The sequence below is a fragment of the Solanum dulcamara genome, chromosome 12, assembly GCF_947179165.1.
Source record: "Solanum dulcamara chromosome 12, daSolDulc1.2, whole genome shotgun sequence".
In the NCBI taxonomy this organism is placed as follows: Eukaryota; Viridiplantae; Streptophyta; class Magnoliopsida; order Solanales; family Solanaceae; genus Solanum; species Solanum dulcamara.
This window is the reverse complement of record NC_077248.1, coordinates 5,915,138-5,935,236: the sequence shown is the minus strand read 5'-3', so window position 1 is coordinate 5,935,236 and position 20,099 is coordinate 5,915,138. Positions and strand designations below refer to the sequence as shown.

At 34.2% G+C, this 20,099-nt stretch overlaps 2 protein-coding genes across 3 annotated transcripts; both read right to left on the bottom strand.

Moving 5' to 3' along the window:
• Positions 1-2,209: 2,209 nt before the first annotated feature.
• LOC129876668 (protein IQ-DOMAIN 3) lies at positions 2,210-6,441 on the bottom strand. 2 transcript variants are annotated; one of them, XM_055952158.1, is made up of 7 exons: positions 6,423-6,441; positions 5,999-6,133; positions 5,113-5,212; positions 4,692-5,012; positions 4,270-4,491; positions 3,670-3,789; positions 2,210-3,279 (listed from the first exon to the last, which is right to left on the bottom strand). In XM_055952158.1, the coding sequence occupies exons 3-7, from the start codon at positions 5,185-5,187 to the stop codon at positions 2,572-2,574; spliced, it is 1,446 nt and encodes a 481-aa protein (XP_055808133.1). In that variant the 5' UTR covers positions 5,188-5,212; positions 5,999-6,133; positions 6,423-6,441; the 3' UTR covers positions 2,210-2,571. The 2 variants fall into 2 exon arrangements, with proteins under 2 accessions (XP_055808133.1, XP_055808132.1); XM_055952157.1 differs by lacking the exon at positions 6,423-6,441 and having other exon boundaries at positions 5,999-6,261.
• Positions 6,442-10,281: 3,840 nt separating this feature from the next.
• LOC129877094 (importin subunit alpha-9) lies at positions 10,282-19,236 on the bottom strand. The gene is made up of 11 exons (XM_055952574.1): positions 18,918-19,236; positions 18,429-18,654; positions 17,656-17,809; positions 17,159-17,261; positions 14,436-14,620; positions 14,060-14,139; positions 13,012-13,162; positions 11,780-11,861; positions 11,643-11,701; positions 11,262-11,567; positions 10,282-10,749 (listed from the first exon to the last, which is right to left on the bottom strand). The coding sequence occupies exons 1-11, from the start codon at positions 18,967-18,969 to the stop codon at positions 10,585-10,587; spliced, it is 1,563 nt and encodes a 520-aa protein (XP_055808549.1). The 5' UTR covers positions 18,970-19,236; the 3' UTR covers positions 10,282-10,584.
• Between the last annotated feature and the right edge of the window lie 863 nt (positions 19,237-20,099).

Below are 20,099 nucleotides of genomic sequence, written 5' to 3'. Positions count from 1 at the left end.
AGATAATAAAAGCCCCGACATGGAGAAATAAAGATCCACCCTCGGGGAACAAAGCGTTTGACCACACTCTCTTCTTAATAGGTATGACATAAAATATCGAAAATTGAATTACCGAATGAATCGGCTATTTTGGTATTTTAGTAATTCGGTTCAATATTCGGTATTAAAATATAAAATTTGGTATTTTAGTTTCGGTATTCGATATTTCGGTTACGGTATTCGGGAATTTCTCGAATATCGGTTTTTTATTATTATTATTATTATTATTTTTACAACAAAAAAACTGGAAAAAAAAGAAGAAAAATTATCAAAAAGAGAAGAGTTTAGTATGAGAAAATTATCCCATTATTTTCATTTCTCTTATCATTTCCATTTCAATTTTCCCACGTTTACAGCATACTATATGCACACTTTCAAACACGTACATTATGGATAACTGTTAAAATTTAAATTCATGTACATGTAAAAATTATAAATTCTAATTTCAAATTTATGCAATTGGTAAAGAATTCTAATTTCACTTTGCATGATTCACCACGTCAGTTATATACATAAACTGTTTGGTAGTTACATTGAAAACGAAAGATTCCAACTCTTTCATATCTTTCCAGGAACTAACTAATAATTAGTGCAGTGATGTAGAGTTTTTGGATAATTCAAAAAAAAATATATGTATAAAAATTATGTGTGATATATTAGAGATTTTTGTTTTCACTCTTTTTCATCATTTTTATTACATGGTAATATTTTTTTAATTCTGTATAACAATCTGTATTTTTTTAATTCTGTATCTATTCATAAATTATTTTCTCTTTGTTTACGATGTATCATTTCATCATAGAATGTGGCTTCAGAGCAATTTCGATTTTGGTATTCGGTAAGTTAAAATGCATATATTACTTAATTATGGTGTAGTAATAAAAATATAAGTTAAGATATGTATTCTTTAGGTTAATGTAAATATTAAATGTGGATAAATTTTTATTGTACATCAAGTATTAAAAAAATATGGTATTACCGAATACCGTACAGAACCGAAGTTTGATTTACCGATTACCGAATTACCGAACCCAAACTTTGAAAATACCGAATGCCCAGCCCTACTCTCCTATAATAGAAGACGAAGGTATTTATCATCCGAACAATAATTATCAATCACTTTCTAATCTGATATTGTTGAACAAATTTTTATTGTTATTACTTAAATCATGATTTGGAAAAGGGCAAAAAAGATACTGTTGGATTGCAAAATAGATCAATTTTACCTCAGTTATATTTGTATATATATACTGTTGCGCTTTCTTTTTTTGGGACTAACACTTTTGAGCCGAGGGTCTTTCGAAAATATTTTTTTTATCTCTATGAGGTAGTGATCAGGTTTGCGTACACTCTATTCTTCCCAAACCCCACTTCACTAGATATGTTGTTGTTATATTTTTAGTTAACAATATAATTGTCCTTAGTTAACTAGCTCAAAAATATTGTTCAATTAGTCAACTACCACAAAGTTACTTTTTCTACTATCGATTGCTTTAAAACAAGAGAAAATTGATCATTTTTGCCATTGAATTATTCAAAATAAGGCAATTTTGTTATCCGTTTAAAGTTAGGGCAAGGGTTCTTACTTGTAAAGAGTTAAACAAAAACTTACAAAGTAAAAGCTCAATCAAAAAAGAAGGTGAATATTTGTGTACTCTTTGACTAAAATTTGAGATGATTTTAAAGTTACAATAAATATTAGGAAAAAGGCTCAAAAATATCGTCATGTCATTCGTTAAAAATTAAGCATATTTATACCATCGGCGTGACATATTTTGTCCTTTCATGCCACTTACCTCTTACGGTCCACATGTCCGATTTTAAAATACGAAATTTTGATCACGTGTCATTCAATTAAACACCTACGTCATTTAATCCGCCCCACTATTTTTTGATGCATCCTAATTAGTTTCCCTTTTACCCAAACCCATCATCCCTTCTCCTCATTTCCGAGAAACTTAAGGCGCACTCTTCTAAAAGAAATGTCATGATATAAAGTGGGTTGATCATCCAGGGCAACAAGGGAGTCTTTTAACTATAGAGTACCCTTCTTTAACTTTAAAAAACCAGATGCATCCTAATCCATTTGAATTGTCATTAGTAGCACATCTCCATAATTCTAATACCAATTGGTCTAAAGACAGAAAAACAACAATGTCCATTGACTAAATAAAGAAAGTCTCTCTTGTTTCACCATTTTGTATACATAATAAAGATGGAATCATATATAATCACAAACAATAAAATGCTTCCTCTAAAATAAATTCACAAACTATCACAATCTGAATTCATCAACACTCGTGGGAGAAGCGAATATTTAAGCAGCAAGTATCATTTTTTTTCTGATAAATTAAAAAATCAAGCACCACGCAGGAATGCACATACAGTAACGAATTCGTGTTGGTTTTATGGAGGAGTTGAAGCTGCATGAGTCAATCAACAAATGCCTTTGTTCCAAATCTTCATATCTCCTCTGCGTTTAACTGGTATAGCAGGGCTGCGGTGCAGCTTATTACTTTGTGACAAGATGAGCTAGTTGACAACTCCATTCACATATTTATCAGCAATAGAGGTGTTTGTGGGGGTAATCTCGATCTTTGGTGGGCCTGAATGCCGCCTTGTAATGGCTGGTGAAGGTGAGTAAGAGAGTCGCTTCTTCACAGAACCTGCTGATCCCTTTGCTGGTGGTGTGCCATTTTCCACACCTAATGGACTCTGCAACCGTGTTGTTCTTGCTTTTGCTGACTGAGTGGACGCCATATAACTTGGTACTGATGAGCAGCTTCCCAAGCTCTCATCATCTCTTACAGATGATCCTGCAATGCTATGCCTCCTGTTCATTTCTGATTGAACACTAAACACACTTCGTGTGTCATCTTCTTGGTTTATTGCACTGACTCTTGCACTTGCTGGTTTCAGTTTTCTAGCTGTGGAGGGCTTGAAAGGTGTAGTAGGAGATTGGCGGCTTGAAGGACGGTTTGGTTTTTGGCTGGAAGGAGAAGAAGGGAGTTCAGAATTCAGCTGATGACGGGCAAATGCCTTGGTAATTTCTCCTCCAGCAATGCTCATACTGGCACTTCTAACGGACATTTGATCACTTTTCAGTTCTTTCTCGGACATGTTTTGGTTTTCCCTAGACCTAGCACCCATCCACCGCTCTAACCAGCTCCAACCCCATTGAGGATTGGTTGGATCCATAAACAACAAATTGGTAGATCTTGATGACTTCTTCCAGGTTTGCTGTCCAGACAACATTTTTTACGTAATCAATACTAGTAACGTCGTTAAAAACTCACGAGGAAAACCATACATGTTTAAACATGGAAAGTTATTCCTTTGAAGATATGCATAGGTTATTGGTTAAGACAGAAAAGCAAAGAGAAGAGATGAACCAAGATATCAGCAATAATATCATCATTACAGTTTTGATGTCTCCTCTTTTTCTCTTTGGTAAATATCATTGTAAAATTTGACTATACAAAAATATGACTTTGAGAAACATCTCCTCGACACAACGGTAGAAGGCTACATACATCACCATTTGCATACCACACAACATAGCATTGGGAATTGAACTACCCTCTTTCAAAATGTTAATAATTGAATGTAAAAAAACAATTAATGTAGTACCTGGTGGGAATATGAATAAGCGAGTGCTCTTTCTCGTCTCATTGCAGCTTCAAATCTGCCGAGCAAACTTGCTTCAATTTGCTCCTTTGATTGTAGAGTATCATCCCATTCCTCTCCTCTCTATCAAAACAGAAAACATTAGAAGAGACATTTAAGAACCTCACACGCCCTTAGATGAGAGGACCCCCCCCCCCCCATCCCCAAATCGCCCAAAGGAAACATATAAAAAGAAAGATCTACAACTTACAAGATCAACTTGGGCTGCTAGCACAAAATATGTAATAATTTACAAGATCTAAGCCGTTTAATACTCAGCTATAGCATATGGTTAAAGAAGCAAAAACCTATTCACAAATTACACCTTAAAGATTTTGTCCACAAATGTGGGACAAAAAGATGAATTGCTCCTGGTAAAATATACAAACACAATTTTTTTTACTGTGCAACGATATAACAGTTACCAATAAACTTCACTAGAATACTGTCACAGTAGTTTTGAGAACAAATTCATCTCAGTTATTCTAATGGAAAATGAAATTCCATTATTCCAGCACCAAATTCATTTCATAGAAAAAGTTGGATTTAAGGAAGAATACTGACCCTCAAACTCTCAAGTTCTTTTGCATGCTTCTGCATAAGCTGTCTCTGGAGAGTTCTGTTCTCCTCCAACAACCTGCTCCTTCTAGAACTAATCTGAGACTGCGCACGAGATAAAGTCTGCATGCATTTCAGAGTATTTGCAGTTTGCCGTTTGACAGTTGGTCCATCAACTAATGTTTTGAGTCTGACAAGTCCTCTTAAAGCTCTTAATGCCCTTCTAGCCTGCAAATGAAATCCCGACCACAGGCTAGATTCAGTACCAAATCATGTTTTCACAAGTAAAGTAAAATTAAACAGCAAACTAGCTCTCTATTGTTTTTTCTTACTGAGAGAATCAAGTCTATTATAAACTAGCTGAAAGAAATTCTCCCGAATAGGGAAAATCACTTGAAATGACAAAATATGAAAGTAGAAATGCATACCAGATATCCTCGAAATGTCGTCTGAATCCTGATTGCAGCTATTTCCTCCTTGGATTTGCCTGTAAATTGATTGATTGTAGTTAATCGAACAACCTCTGCAGCAGCCTGAGCAGCTGCAACAGCCGCTTCGGCTGCTGCAGCTGTAGCAACTGCAACGGAATACACATGTTTAGTCTGTTCTTCTTCCACTTCAGCCAGTTTGACCTCTTCCACTGGAGGAACAGGTTGAGGAGGAGACACTGAGGCAACCATCAAAGTTGAAGAATCCGGGAGTGGCTGCTTTTCTTTCCCAAACCATTTCTTCTTTGATTTACTATCTTTCTGAAATTACACTCATGAAATGTCAGGCACCAATTATACATGTCAAATTTTTTTTACATCAAGCTAGAGAAGTACTAGTATATGACTAATTCAACATAACCTTGTCAGACTTTTCCTTAGAATTTGGGCTCAAAGCCTTCTTTACTGAAGAAAACCAGCTTCCTTTCTTCCCCATCTTCTTGTACAACAAATTGCCTTATCTAGAAGACAAAACACACTACATTATAAGGAGGATTCAACCTTTTCAATTAGAGATTCAGGTAAACTTAGTAAAATAACAGAAAGTGAAATATGCAATCTAATGCCCAAAAACTTGGTATGAAGTATCATGTGAAAGATCACAATTTTACACTAATGTACATACGGTTTGGCCATGAAATTCTTTTACTTTTTTCCAGAGTTGAATGGCGGACAATTTTCAAATATCATTTTTCACTTTAAAAACAAAAACTACTTTTTCAAATACTCACAATTTTCATGGTCAAGCGCCCCCATAATTTACAAAATGCTTGTGTTTAGGGGGGGGGAGGGGGAAGGAGAACTAAAATCACCACAAGGTACAAGTTAAAATATGAAATAACTGAAAGATCTATGAATAATAATTTTATGTTTAACCAAGTTATACAGTTTTTCTGAGCCTAGATTATCCAAATCTAATTTCTCAACCAGAGATATAAGCAAGCAAGATTCTAAGTCCTTAAAAACAGAATCTCATCAATGCATAAATTGGCTCTCATACTCAATACTTCAAAGAAAGAAGAAAAAAATACAAACTTGGAAGATAATGCACCTATAGCCTCAAGAACACATCTGAAAATGGAAAGAATTTGAACAATGACATTTCAATTAGCTTCCTTTTTTCCCAATGGCGCAAATTCAAGGAAAGATACCAACTTTTCAGAAAATTATGCACTACCCACATACCAAAACAGCAAGAACTTTAAGAAAACAGAAAGAAAGATCAAATTTATTGATTTGAATATTACCCTTTAAACTTGGAGCTTCAGAGATCTCACAAAAGCTTCTATTTTGTTCTTGTATTCTTCAAAGACTGCAGCTTTTTTCTTCTTTTTTACTCTGTCAAGAGTCACAGCAATGTGGCATCTTCTTCTTCTTTTTTTCTGTAACAGAAAACAAAAAGATAAGAAAAGAGTTGGACCCCTCTATCTTTTGACCCTTTTTTGCATTTGTATAGTGAGAGAGAGAAAGTAGATCTTGATTAAGGAACAATTCCAACTAATGAATTGAGAGAAATTGAAAGAAGAACAGCTGGACCACTTGACCCTACAATATAATTATCAGATTCTCCACCCCCTCACCCTTACCCCAACCCAACCCACCCCCCTCACCCTTCAATATTTTTGTAGTATTTGGTGAACAATGATTAAGCCGACACAATTTTCATTGTACCGTTAAGCAATGATGGTGGCAGTGAAGAAAAGTTCTTGCATCCCAAAGAGCAAAAAATTAATTTTTATGGCTTCAAATTCACAAATAGCTGGAGTATTTTATTACAGGAAAGTAACAGATATATATCATTCCAACCAACTAGTTTACAATATAGAGCCCGATTGGATGGGCTTTAAGTTGGTCAAAATCAATTTAAAGCCCCTTTTTAGATTTTGAACGTGTTTGCCTAATGTAACTTTAAGGAATAAAGTTCTTAAAGTCAGTCAAAAATGAAAAGTTAGGATTCCTAACTTTTTTTTTGTAAGTGCTTAAAGTCATTTTTTTTACCATGGAAATTACTTTTATATCCCTTATATTTAATTAAATTTTCAAACTACCATTTTTCTTCTTTTAACCCTAAAATTCACATCATTTCCTCATTTAAGCACTTTTATCCAAACACTCAACTGCTTATTTATAAAAATAACTTTCAACATTTCAAAATTCTAAAAGCACTTCATACATAAAAGTTACTTTTTTAAGCCCATCCAAACGAGCTCATAATCTAAGTATACTAAACTAAGAGGCTGTTTGGATTGACTTATAAGCTGTTTTCAACTTTTTTTGAATGTTTGGCTGGCCAACTTAAAGTCATTTTGTTTATTTGGATGAACTTTTTTTAACCAGTTTATAAATTGAAAATAGCTTATAAGTCAAAAAAAAAACTTATAAGCTATTTTTTTTATTGGGTGTAAAATATTTGAATATAAAGCAAACAGAAACTTTTTTGAAAAGTAATAACTCAACCTATAAGCTAATTTACGAAGGAGCATTGCTTAAATTCATATAAAAAATTCAAATTCTGCACATCTCATCGATGTGGGACTCACACTCAACACTGGACATCTGTTGCATATGAACAATTAATATGGTGTCCGGAATAAAATGAAACTAACTCCGATACCAAGTAAAGAAATAAATCTTAATCCTAACTCAATTTAAAAATTAGATAATGAGAAAAAAATTGGTCAAATTTATATAAGGAATCCATATTTTTCACATCTCCACTGATGTTGGACTTTAGTATCCGTTTGAATTAACTTATTTTATATGTTTTTAAGCTAAAATAATTTTTAAGAAATTATTATTATTATCAGATACAGTTGGTGAAATATTAATGGAGTTGGGAAAAATAAAGGACTTGTGACAAAGTTTAATAAAGCATTTATTCCTTCATATCTCCAAAAATAATGAAACAAGCATCATCAGTTATTACAATATCAGAAGTGGTCACAGAAATTACATGTGGTCGGTCCTTTTGGTGTTTAATCTCAATGAACAAATAATGAAGAAAAAAAGAAGCAGCATAATACATAAATTAGAAATTTAAAATTTGTGATTATCTACCCATCTCAAAAACTTTTCTGTCACGTTAGCATTGAAGTTCTATGAGACACAATGGGGTCGCTAGCCGAGTTAGAATATTTAGTTGTCAATTGAAATCAAGTTGAGATGTTTAATTAGATATATATTTTTAAAATTAGAATGGTTACTTGTCAATTAAGACCAAATTTAAATGTTTGTTTATGTGTTATGCCAAAAAATAAATTAATATACCCTTCAACAACATAGTAATTAAAATAAAATTTATATGTAAAATAACTCGACAGATGGTGAATGACAAATATAAGTTGTTGTGGCCAGATGGTTGGAAATTTGGGATCCCTTACACTCGTTCAGCCTTCTTCACGAACTTGTACACCTCCCTCTATCAACATTTTCTCTACTACAAGCATCGCGACCTAGGTTTGTTGATGGATCTGGTCTTGTCGAACATGTTACTCCTATCCAAAAATCTTGGGCTAGATCTCCTGAAAATGAAAAAAATAAAAATAAATCTTGTAATGCGTGAATTCAAATTTAATTGAATCTCAATACAAATATCGATTATTGAAAATCGAGTGAGGGAAAGAAAAGACAGAGTGAATGAGGTTAAACCAACTTTAACTTGAATTCTTTGGTCAATAAAATGTACAAATTATTGTTTTTGTCTCGTAGAATTTATATTGTTTTTCGTTTTAGCCGTTATGTTATATCTATTGCTTTTTTCTCTTACTTGGAACTGATACATTTATGTCGAGGGTCTTTCTGAAACAACTCTCTATCTCAGTTGTGGAGATAGTGATAAAGTTTATATACACTTAACCCTTCGAAGATCCCATTTCTCCGGATATGTTATTGTTGTTGTTGTTTGGTCGATGATTATCATCACTTTAATATGTAGACTCTTAAAATTACTTTCTTAGTAACATGTTAATACTCGATACTTACGTGTGCATCGACCAAATCTTCCAGCTGTTCTCTTAATATCTCTATATATTAATTGACAAATATGGCTGAAATTTATAAGTCCAGTAATTTTGCTCCCTAACCAAAAGACAAAACGCAAGAAGCCAACTACTATATAGTATATATATATATATATATATATATAAATAAATATATATATATATATATATATATATATATATATATATATATATATATATATATATATATATATATATGTCTGCAAAAATAGTTGATGGTGGTTGGATGTCTGATTATTCACTGCAAATTAAATTATATTTAAATGGTGTTGTACTTTCAACCTTTCCATCAGATTTTTTTTAATTTTATTTACTCATATTGGTTTAAAATTAATTATTGTAAAATTAGTTGTTATTTTCTTGTTTTCATAATTAAGGTTTTGGTAGAATATTTGGTTGTCATTTAAAATTATCCTTTGGGATTATAATTAGTTGATGTTGGCTGTCCAAACTCAATAATGTTTTCTTATGAATAGAATCCCTTGAATTTGGTAGTAGATTTCAAAATTGTCCCTAACGTATTACTTAAGCAGTTTTGGTCCCTTTAAATTCACCAGAGTGAACACTTTCGATCTTCATTGGATATTTATCAGACTTTGATTGTTAAGTTTGATGGGGAACCGTGAGAATAAAAAACATTTAAGAACTCGCATTTGGTAGTAAGTAAATTGTTTTTGATCTATATCAAGAGTTTGGTGCAACTTTTTGAAGTACAATTTCTGTTATTTTTTGTATGTACTGTAGTTTTTTCTTTGCAGATTCTGAAATTTTAACAGAAATTTCTAGTGTTTCTGATTAATCTTTGTTTCATGATTTCAGTTTAATTCAACAATGAGAGTTTGGTTCATATTCGATGTAGAACAAAAGTGTTCACTTTTGACTAATTTAACGGACCAAAATTACTCAGTTAATACTTAGGGACTATTATAAACCAACCACCCAAAAAAGGAACCATTTTTGTCATTAGGGGATACTAAATCCTAAAAAAATAAAAAATAAAAATCTTGATTTGTTCCTGTATGAAGCCAACATTGAAGATGCATAGTTGAATTTTAAGAATCCCTTAAGCAACATAGAGATTGTTCTTCTGGAATGACAAAACAAAGAAGAAAATGGACAATATAATTTCTTACAAAGTCTACTGCTGGCTGGAAATTTCACAAAAACTTGGGATATTTGAAACTTGAGAGGATGTTCTGGGAGAAAATTTCCCTTTTGGTCTTCTTGTAGGGAAAAATTATGGTGGGGGTGGGAAACGGCAAGCAGGGGCGGAGCTCAAGGTGTGGAAGGTGGTTCATCCAAACCCCTCTGATGGAAAATCATACGGTATATATATAATATTAAGCCTTCTTGGTGAAAATTCTACCTCTGCTATGAGAATTTCTAACATATGTTGAAGAGAGTGAATGAAAAAAGATTCTCTTTTTTGGTTGGAGGGTAGGGGGGCTTTTGCTTGAGAGATTCATGTCTTGAAATCAAAGAAAGTATGATAGGAAGAATACAACAAAAAGAACAGAGAAGAAAAACCACATTGAATCCTTAATACATCTACTAGCAAATCCTATTTTTTTTGGTGTTAGAAACATACTAGTACAACATTGGAAGCTTGTGACATATATGATCCCCCCCCCCCCCACCACCACCACCCCTCACCCCCACTCTCAATTCAATACAACTACATCTGGAAAACATGATAATCCAAATTCAGATAGCACAAAACCATGTAATTGCTTATCTAATATATGCACATCTTGGTGAGCCACAAGCTTCACAGTAGTTAGAGAACCAAATCAGTTGCCACATGGGACATGTTCTTATTCATCAAGCCCATATTCTTCTCCGAAATAACTATCAACCAACTCGTTCGCCATGCTCCTGAGTTCTTCATTTTCATGAAATTGGTATCTTTCCATTGCATCAATACCATCTTCCCTTTCAACAAGCTTCGGACCCTCTCCACCCGGCATTCCTCTCAAGACCTGTCAAAAGAGAAATTCCTAAAATTATCCCAAGATACACTGGGCTCTGATTATGCAGTTAGGATAACTATCATCCATTGAATCCATATCAACATACAATCGAAACAACACAAGATAGCAAGTCAACCAGGGCAGAGCTATATGGTTCGAAGGGGGTTCAATTGAATCTCCTACGTTGGACTGTGCAAATAGGGTAAAAACAACTTTTTTTTATATATATATACTAAGTTTTGAATCCCTTTGCACGAGGGAAGCTTCGAATGTTATGGCAAAAGTTGGCTTAAAAATTGCAACAATCTACTGGAATGAACCATTATCAATAGTCGTTATCTATCCAAGTAACTATATAAACGTGTGTGTATGTTTGGGGGGGGGGGGGGGACTCCTTTTACTACCTTCATTATGATTTTGTTGGGGTATGTAAACCATAACAAGCACAATCCATTTAGAAGGAGAAGAAAAGGAAGCAAATAGAAGATAAGATTGATCAACAACAGCCATCCTCTGCTTACCAGCTCAATGAATTGCAATCCCAATCTCGCTGCCTCAACATCAGCAGATCTTACCAAATCCAGAAAACCAGTCAGGCATCCTCCACGAACAAGATTGACCAAGTGGTCAAGAATCACATTTGGCCTTCCAGAGCCTTCAGCAGGGGCGACACAGATGTTTCCCAGGACATAAGCTACCTCCTTTTTTATGTCAAATGCAGCTTTAGAAAGAAGATTTAAAAGAAGCGGCATAGCTTCACTTGAATATATCAATCGCTTATGCTCCACTGAACCAGCAGCTATGTTAGATAGCACCCATGCAGCTTCCTGGAAAATTCCAGAACTTCTAATAAACAGTATAACAATCTCTAAATACAAAAATAGTAAGTACCATTAGCATACCTTATTCAAGATGCGGTGTTCACTCTTTAAGCACTTCACTAGTGCTTGGATGGCATCACCTGGAAATAATTAAGCCGACAGTTTTAAATGTCATGTAGTTTCTATGCCAAAAAAGGAGGGCGAAGTTCAAAACTAGCCTGTTAGCTCGTGTCTCGCAACAAGAACAAAATTTGTTATATGAGGTTCACCAGCCACAAGATTTCCCAAGCTTCGCAGCACCTGATTAAACCATAGTTGTCAAAGACTCAACATTGATGACGTACACATAGATGAAGGAGCACATATCATGTTGATTAACAAAAAGATGCACATCTTCCATCAGCAACACTTACCATAAAAGACAATTAAACAATGAGATTTAATTAATTAATTTGTATAAGTCAAGAAATTTAACGATTATTTACCACACTAGCTCTCAAATGCCATCAAAAGCATTACACAGAACTTATTCTAGCTATAATACACATTCACCATGAACTGTTATTAAAGCAAAATTGTGAGCTAATCATGAAATAATAAGAGCAAGTGTGGCTCTTTTTCATAATAGAAGAGCTATGTCATCATGACAACACCATGATAAGGATGCATATATAACAAGTAAGGCACTCTCTCTCTCGGGGTGGGATGGGAGTTCAAGGGTTCCAATGATGCAGTGAACCTGTGTGACCATAATTTGATTACTGTTAACCTCTTTTGACAAAAGAAAATTGACCATAATTTGATTAGTGTTAACTTCTTTTGAGAAAAGAAATTGGAGCGATCGTGATATAGAACAAGTGCGGTTTTGACATAAATTTTCAATATTCACTAATCAAACAGTATAAATTAAGAGAAGACATATAATATGGAACAACAGGAAATCAAGCTTTCAGGGATATCCTTGAAGAGTTGACAACTTAATACATGTGAGTCCTAAAATTTAAAATTGCCTGCGACAACATCTGGATTGAGTGCATGCCATAACCCAAAAAGTGCAGCTTACGATCTTATTCTCCAATTTCATAAGCAAAAATAGTGTCCAGCAAGAACTACAGAAAACTGAATTGGCAATCCGAAATTGAGAATAAGGAGAACGGAATTGAAAATGGGGAACACAAAACCCAAAAGGAACAGAATATTGCATGTGAACGCATATATTTTCTATTCAGCAAATAGTTTTAGTTTTCCGGAACAGACACTTATCCTTGCAATTAGAAAGACCCACAAATGAAGTCAGATCAGTCTTTTTATTCCATCAGTGATTTATTTATTTGTATTTTTATTGTGACAAGTTCCAAGTGACTGTTCTCCAAGCTCAGTAAATACAAATAATAAGAATCTTTCTGGTAACATAAATCCACTAAACCCAGTATATTAGTATGCATGTTACCGGGATAAGCAGTTGTAGACTAGTTGACATGTCCAATATTTCTACCAGTACTTGTACAAGATCACTCTTTGCCAGTATTGTAGTTGCAAAATTTGAAAGAGCAGTGAGATACACAACAACCCATGCTACTTCAGTGGCCAACTCATCATCCCTGGATGTGCCCAGTGAAGTAATATTAGAAAAGGACATTGCAGAAAGATATCAGATATTTTGAATAATTATCTAAGTTTAAGAGGCAAGTCACTTCTCCTTATGAGGTCAATAGATATTACCATAACATCTATGACAAAAAAAATAGTTTCATACACTATAAGAAAGTATGGCAAACATACGACAGTAAATTAAATGTATATCTTTGTATATTGTAACCATAAATATAACAGAATCAATAGAATATATATATATATATATATATATACACACAGATATACTCTATTATATACGTCTATACCAGAAACCAGTTAGTAGGCACTCATAAGTACTGCCTTCACTACAGAAACTGTGAGATGAAGGATATCGTCTATAATAAATGTCATGAAGGATTAAAAACCCCTTCAGTCTGATGACTTAGAAACAACTTCTATTTTTTTTATTTTTGGTGGGGGGATTGCGTGGGATAAGGTAAAGCAGTTTATTCAATACAAGGACTTTGGGCCTAACTCAACGCTAAAAGCAAGCTTATGAGGTAAGGATTGCCCAAGACCATGTAAGGAGATAAACAACCCATCCTCAACCAATGTGGAACACTTACCACCTCTGCACAACCAGGCCTGCCAACTGAAGCGTGCACTGCACAACACAACACAGGCGCCCAACACTGGGACATACAATAACAAGGATGGACCTCGCTCTAATACCGTGTAAACAAATGGACCTTGGTCCAAACTCAACCACAAAAGCTTGCTCATGTGGTGAGAGACAAACAACTCATCCCTCAACCAATGCAGAACACTTAGCAGTAGTAACATTACCAACAAGGTACAGTAGATAGTACAAAAAATATGCATTTGTACAGCACTACAAAGCAACTGACTCCGAAACAACCTACCCTTTCTTTAAATGTTGAACAATTCTATCGGGTATCCCATCAATTTTTATCAACTCTGTTGCAGCTATAGGATCTGGTCCCTACACAAAACAAAGAGGATCTTATATTTCAAAAGTTTTAAAAAAATCAGAAGACATCATGTTTGAACAAAATAAAAAATCAGATGACATACACTCAAGAGGGAAAAGAAGTAACAAGTAAACCATTTTCTCAGATTGTCAAAAAGTGTTGGTAGCATAAAAGCAAGGCAATAGGCAATTTTCTTTTGGTTGTCACCAAAAAATGAATTGTGCTGATGGAACGGACAGTAATTTGAAAAAATTAATCAAATAATATGTAATTATGCTCAATAAGGAGAGAAACTTCATTCTTGAACCTTGATTAGGTTTGATAATGCCCAAGCAGCTGTTCTCACTGTTGACCTCTTGTTTGGCAGCAGCATCCTTGCAAGAGCTGGTAAGGCTCCTTGTAATAGGAGAACATTTCTCAGCTCTTCACTTTCACCAGCAACATTTCCCAGTGCCCATGCACACTGCTCCACTACATGTAAGGAACTCTTCTCTACAAATTAATAAGAACAAAACAGTGAATAATTAATCAAATGTAACCTTAACAAAAGAAATACCAAATCTATCCATTATCCCAATAACTTAACTGTGAAGAAGCAATGACGTATTATAGTCGGCGTCAGACCCTGTTACTGAGGAATTAACTACTCTACACAATAATGATACTTGAAAATTAGTTCTTTATCACACAGAAAAACAATAATAAAATGCCAATAAGACTTTACCGTCAATGTGGTACCAGAGGTGAAATTTTATCGCCTTAACGTCTGATTAATTTCCAAAGGATACATCAGATATAAGGTCTAAATACGATCATATTTTTTTTTCCTGTGGCTAAAAGTGCCATTATGTGTCTCCGTATCTCTGTGGTACCCATATTTCACTGGTCCCTTTGTCAATTGGTAAAAAGATGATGCATTACTTTTGAGGAAGTTAAATTGAGCAATCAACATCGATTGTGTACGACCTCAATCTCCAAGGGCATGATTTGGCTGTTCTAGCTCACATTTCCAAATGAAGCAAACCATTAAGTCTTTTACTAACATTGTTCTTCTTTCTTTCTTTGTCTTATAACCAAAAAATCTCCAAGGGACACTAACGCACAGTTCGAAACTCGGTGATTAATGAGCTGGCCACTTTATCCTTCTCCACTTAAATGCCAAGCTTTTCTTTATGGTAGGGTTTGAACTCGTGACGCGCACCTAATCCACACATCACACATTGTGATCTTACCACTAGATCAAAGCTCGGACTTCCCTAGTTATTTGTGTTCGTGACACTATCAAAATGTCATGATCATAAAGGGTTGATAGCACCCTGTCATTTCTGGAGTAAAAATTCGAGAAAACTAAAATACCTCTTAGGAATAAAGGCGACAGAATCTAGTACTGGTATTTTCATTCCAAAAACAATATACTGGATAAGTCAAAAGAATTCTGGTATGCTGGATCCGGACTTATTGATCCTCTAAGGATCCAAATCTTCCATTTATTCCTATATACAGGGCGTTTTAAATGACCTAGGACTAATAGGAAACTTGTTCACAAGATGAACTTTCTCAAAATCACGCAACCTGATATATCATTCATTGTTAGTGAGGTTAGCCAGATTCTGCCGGCTTCTTATAACAGACGTTGGTATGCTTTAATGTGCATTCACAGGTGTATCAATCACCATGATAAGAACTATTTTTTAAAAAACAGAGGACATGTATCAATTCTTGGGTATTTTACTTCCGGCAAGCAGAAATTCATTTGGATAGACAATCCACCTCATTGAGTCTCTTAGAAAAGTAAAAATCAAAGATGTGATGACCAAACCAAGTGTGGACCTAGAGTATTGAGCCATGGCCTTAACCACATGAGTAATACGATAAAAGCTGTTTCTTCAGAAGCTAAAACCTAACGGAAAAAATTATACAATTAAGCCACTATAAATTCCCACGTTTTGTCAAAGAAAGAGAAATAGATTGTTGACAAAAGATTCACCAAAGATATGTTGCTATGAGTCATCAATTTAGATGACCAACTAGTTAATATTCTTACATAATTCCAAGGTTCCCGAATTGACGGCATCTAAAAAAATATATTTTTAAAATTACATCAATCTTTGTAATTGTGGTAAGGATTTGAGAGAATCTTCAGATAGCTTAAATAAGGTAGATGTATTCTGTATTTATTTATTTTGTTCAAGGGAACCCACAGGGCTACCTTTCGGGTGCGCACGGGGTAAACCACGCTCCCGTGCAATAGCCCGCAAACCACACAAGAGAGGTAAACTACACTAGGCAAGCCCCGTGCGACGATCTAGACCCAAAAGGTCAACCCCCTGCTGTCATAGGCAAGGGGTTTCGAACTCGAGACCTCCATCTAGACCATATGTAAAACACTAGGTAAATCCCAAAATTTTAGGGGATAATTAAACAAATTATTTCCAAAACCTCTAGTCCTTTTACTTTTCTTCTCCTCTTCATGTTTTTTTCACAAGAATAAATTAATCCTTAGACATAGAGACAATATTTTGAAACACTGTGCCTTCAAGGTAGTGCCACTAAGAAGAATAGAAATATGTCCAGAAGAACAGTATAACTAACATATGAAAATTTCGTAAACTTAGTTATTTTAAGAAATGAAGAGAATTTCTTCTTGGTGAGTTACATTCATGATAGTATTGCTCACTTGACATAAAAATAAAAATAAAAAGAGAGAAACCTCAAACATACTCATAGAGACTGCATGGTTCGAAGAAAAAAAAATGTTAGGAACTTATGAGCTGTCACATGTTTGTGTTCTAATTCAAGGAGGCAAGAGCATACTTTAAGATCAAAAACAAAGTAGAGATAGTAGATGCAAGCGTTTTGAAGTCCATCCCTCCTTCCCCTCAAACAATTAAGCAACTAACAGGTCACTGTGTTAATATTTCATTATCTGTAGAATATGTACTGCAAACTCGAGTCTGGATATGGTAATTCCAAGAAATAGCTTAAAGTATTCTTGAAATTCAAACTGAAGAAAGAGAGGCTTCCACTAACCTCCTAGATGAGCAACAAGCAATGGTAACGCAGGCAACAAAGCTTTGGTTTCCTCGGGTTTTCCAGCAGCAATATTAGTTAGGCACCAAGCAGCCTCAAGCAACTACAGCAAGACAATAACCCAGGAAAGAGATTTTCAGTATAGGTCTCAAGTCATTGAAACTTTTCCCCATTTACTCTAAAAGAGAGATGGGACCACCATTAATCGCTTTGGTTACCAAGCATGAGAGAGAAATTTCCATATGCGATGATTCAGTAACATGTGTATAACTTGTTAACAGAAACTGTAACATTGTGTGAAATCAAGCCAACGAATATCACAATATTTGACCAAATAAAAGTGTGATCTTCCATCAAGCACAAAGCAACTCCCCACAAAGCAAAACGTACGGTTTACTCTAGTACAAGTATGCTATGTGTCATATGAAAAGTCTTTAAGAAGAGCTCAAAACTCTTTACATTAACAGTCAGCAGAAAATTTTAATACATTCCTTTACCTGTTCATCTGGAGAGCCAAATGAGAGACACTGAATAAGAAGAGGTATAGCCCCAGCCTGTAGGGCAGCTTCAACTGGAGGGAATTCCGACCTAGAGAGAAAGCGTCTCAGCTCACGAAGAGCATTCACCCTTTTCTCTGTTGCTCCTTTACCCCTAGCAATTGCAAGACTTCACTTAATCAGTAACTGAAAGGGAAAACATATGACATGACGAACTGCCAAATATATAAAGATTGTAGCGAATCACCGGTGAAGACTACAGCAAAATCATTTTCAAGGCCCCCGTCCAATAGACTAGGGGGAGATCCAAAAATCAATGGCAAGGCAAACTGTGAAAGGACCACACAATTCATTATTGAAGTACCTCTACTACAACAACCCTTACGCTTCAATCCCAAACTAAGTTGCAGGCAGTTACTATAACCATTCATTCTATTTGAGTCTGCTTCTTTCCAATACTTAATAATTTATTTTTCATACAGATTAGATATTCTCTACATATCATACTTATTCCTATGAAATTGCTAGCAAGAAATACACCAAGAATGTTATATGAAAAGGGACTCCGTGAATAGCCAATGAGGATTAAAGGCATTAAAAGAGGGTAGGGTAAACCTAAAATCACAAGAAGACAAGATAAACAACGTAAATAAACAGAAGCAATTACAACTAACCAACATAACTGAAATTTACGATAGAAAACAAAATGAAACAAAAAGCCACTGTCCACAGCCAAAATTTCTTCATAGCAAAATAAAAATAGTTCTCCATACTGGTAGGCAACATCAAGCTTTAATTCTTCCACAGCTGACGAAGTCCGAGCCTCCAAAATTGATTGATCTTCTTCAATCATCATATCACTATCATCAATAGAGACATCATCAGAATCACCACTAACTCCCACTCTGCATAGACGTTTTGTCCGCATCAGAGCTTCTCTCCTTTCCTTCCCCACTGTAACAGCATGTTGCCGTCTTCGCTGTGCTGCAGCATTGCCAACTGAAAAACCAAATTCAAAAACACATAAACACAACCAAGTTCAAATCTTGATGTATACCATTGCTATCATATTGAAACAAAAATTCACTAATCAACTAATTCTTTAGCTTTTCTTGAACTAAAACAAAAACCCAATACCACAAACAAGCTTATTTTTTTTGTTAGACATATAATCACAGATAAAAACTTGGTCTTTACATCAAAAAGATTGTATTTTTTTCAACATAAACTGAGTAAAATGGGGAAAAAAGGAGTTTCCATACCTGAAGATTTGATGGGGTCTCTTTTATGAGAAACTAAACCTTCATCTGCCATAGTTTTGATTACCCAATGAAGCTCTTCGAATGGGGGATTCCGTCAATAGCAGAAAAATGATAACTTTGTTTAAATTAAACCAGAAATAGGGTTCTTAAAGTACCCAAAATCTTTGGTTTCTTTAAAAAAAAAAATGAAAATTTTTGCACTCAATTTAACGATGAATTTTGGAAAAATTGAATTCCAGCTAGGTATAGTTGGGTGCGCTTTTCCTATTGCGTTTTCTTTTTTTCTGTAGTTTTTGTATTTTCTTTTTAGTTTTTGTTGTTATCGATTCTCACTATTCTTCTTTTATAGTCAAAAGGATTCTGACATGAAAACAAAATAAAGTTGAAATGCAATTTCTAGGAGCCTTTTCTCTGAAACTTTGATAAAGGAAAAAAAAACTACATTAAAAAATTATATTTGGATAAATCATCTAATATCATTACCTCAATACATTCATATATCATTATTTCATATTTCATTATCTTTTATGTGTCCTTGCAGATATATAGTTGAGAAAAAACCAAAAATTTTAGCCTCAATAAAAATATTTTTATTTAATCCAAACGTTGATGAAAGATCAAAATAACCGTTAAATTTTAAAAATTCTAACATAATAATATTCATTTTCCTGAAACTAATTTTTTTAAAAAAAAAATATTGTTTAAATATATTTTTATTAGTATTTATATGGCATTTACAATTTAATACTCATTAATATGGATTATGCACACACCACTTATAAATTCAAACAAACTCTTTGGAAGTTCTTCCATTGTGTGCAATTGAAGCAGACACTCTAGGAATTATTTTGGTAGGAAAATTTATATTTGTAATAATGATACTTTTGGACATCTAATGGTTCCTAACTATGATAAGGGTCTCACCAGAAATTCTTTTAATGCCCCAATTTAAATTTATAAAAGTCTTTATTTAACAACAAAATAAAAACTTAATCCAAACACAGGGCTTCAGGCAATTAGAGTAATCTTTGAAGGCATTCGGTCTTGTTTATCCTTTTAGCTAAGTATTGTCGTTTTCATTGAGGAGAGCCCAAATTCAAAATATGTAAGCCTCTATCACTTTAAAGCAATTTATTCAAAGAGCGTAGCTTATAATAGATTCAGCTATAATTAGGGAAATTT

What these genes read in the sequence shown, in the direction of transcription:
- LOC129877094 (XM_055952574.1), bottom strand. Translation starts at nt 18,969, where the DNA reads ATGGCAGATGAAGGTTTAGTTTCTCATAAAAGAGACCCCATCAAATCT. An exon ending in TTGGCTCTCCAGATGAACAG is followed by an intron (nt 17,262 to 17,655) that starts GTAAAGGAATGT and finishes GTCTTGCTGTAG; the next exon opens with TTGCTTGAGGCTGCTTGGTG. An exon ending in GTTCAACATTTAAAGAAAGG is followed by an intron (nt 13,163 to 14,059) that starts GTAGGTTGTTTC and finishes GGGCACATCCAG; the next exon opens with GGATGATGAGTTGGCCACTG.
- LOC129876668 (XM_055952158.1), bottom strand. Translation starts at nt 5,187, where the DNA reads ATGGGGAAGAAAGGAAGCTGGTTTTCTTCAGTAAAGAAGGCTTTGAGC. An exon ending in CTAAGGAAAAGTCTGACAAG is followed by an intron (nt 5,013 to 5,112) that starts GTTATGTTGAAT and finishes GTGTAATTTCAG; the next exon opens with AAAGATAGTAAATCAAAGAA. An exon ending in AAGAACTTGAGAGTTTGAGG is followed by an intron (nt 3,790 to 4,269) that starts GTCAGTATTCTT and finishes CTGTTTTGATAG; the next exon opens with AGAGGAGAGGAATGGGATGA.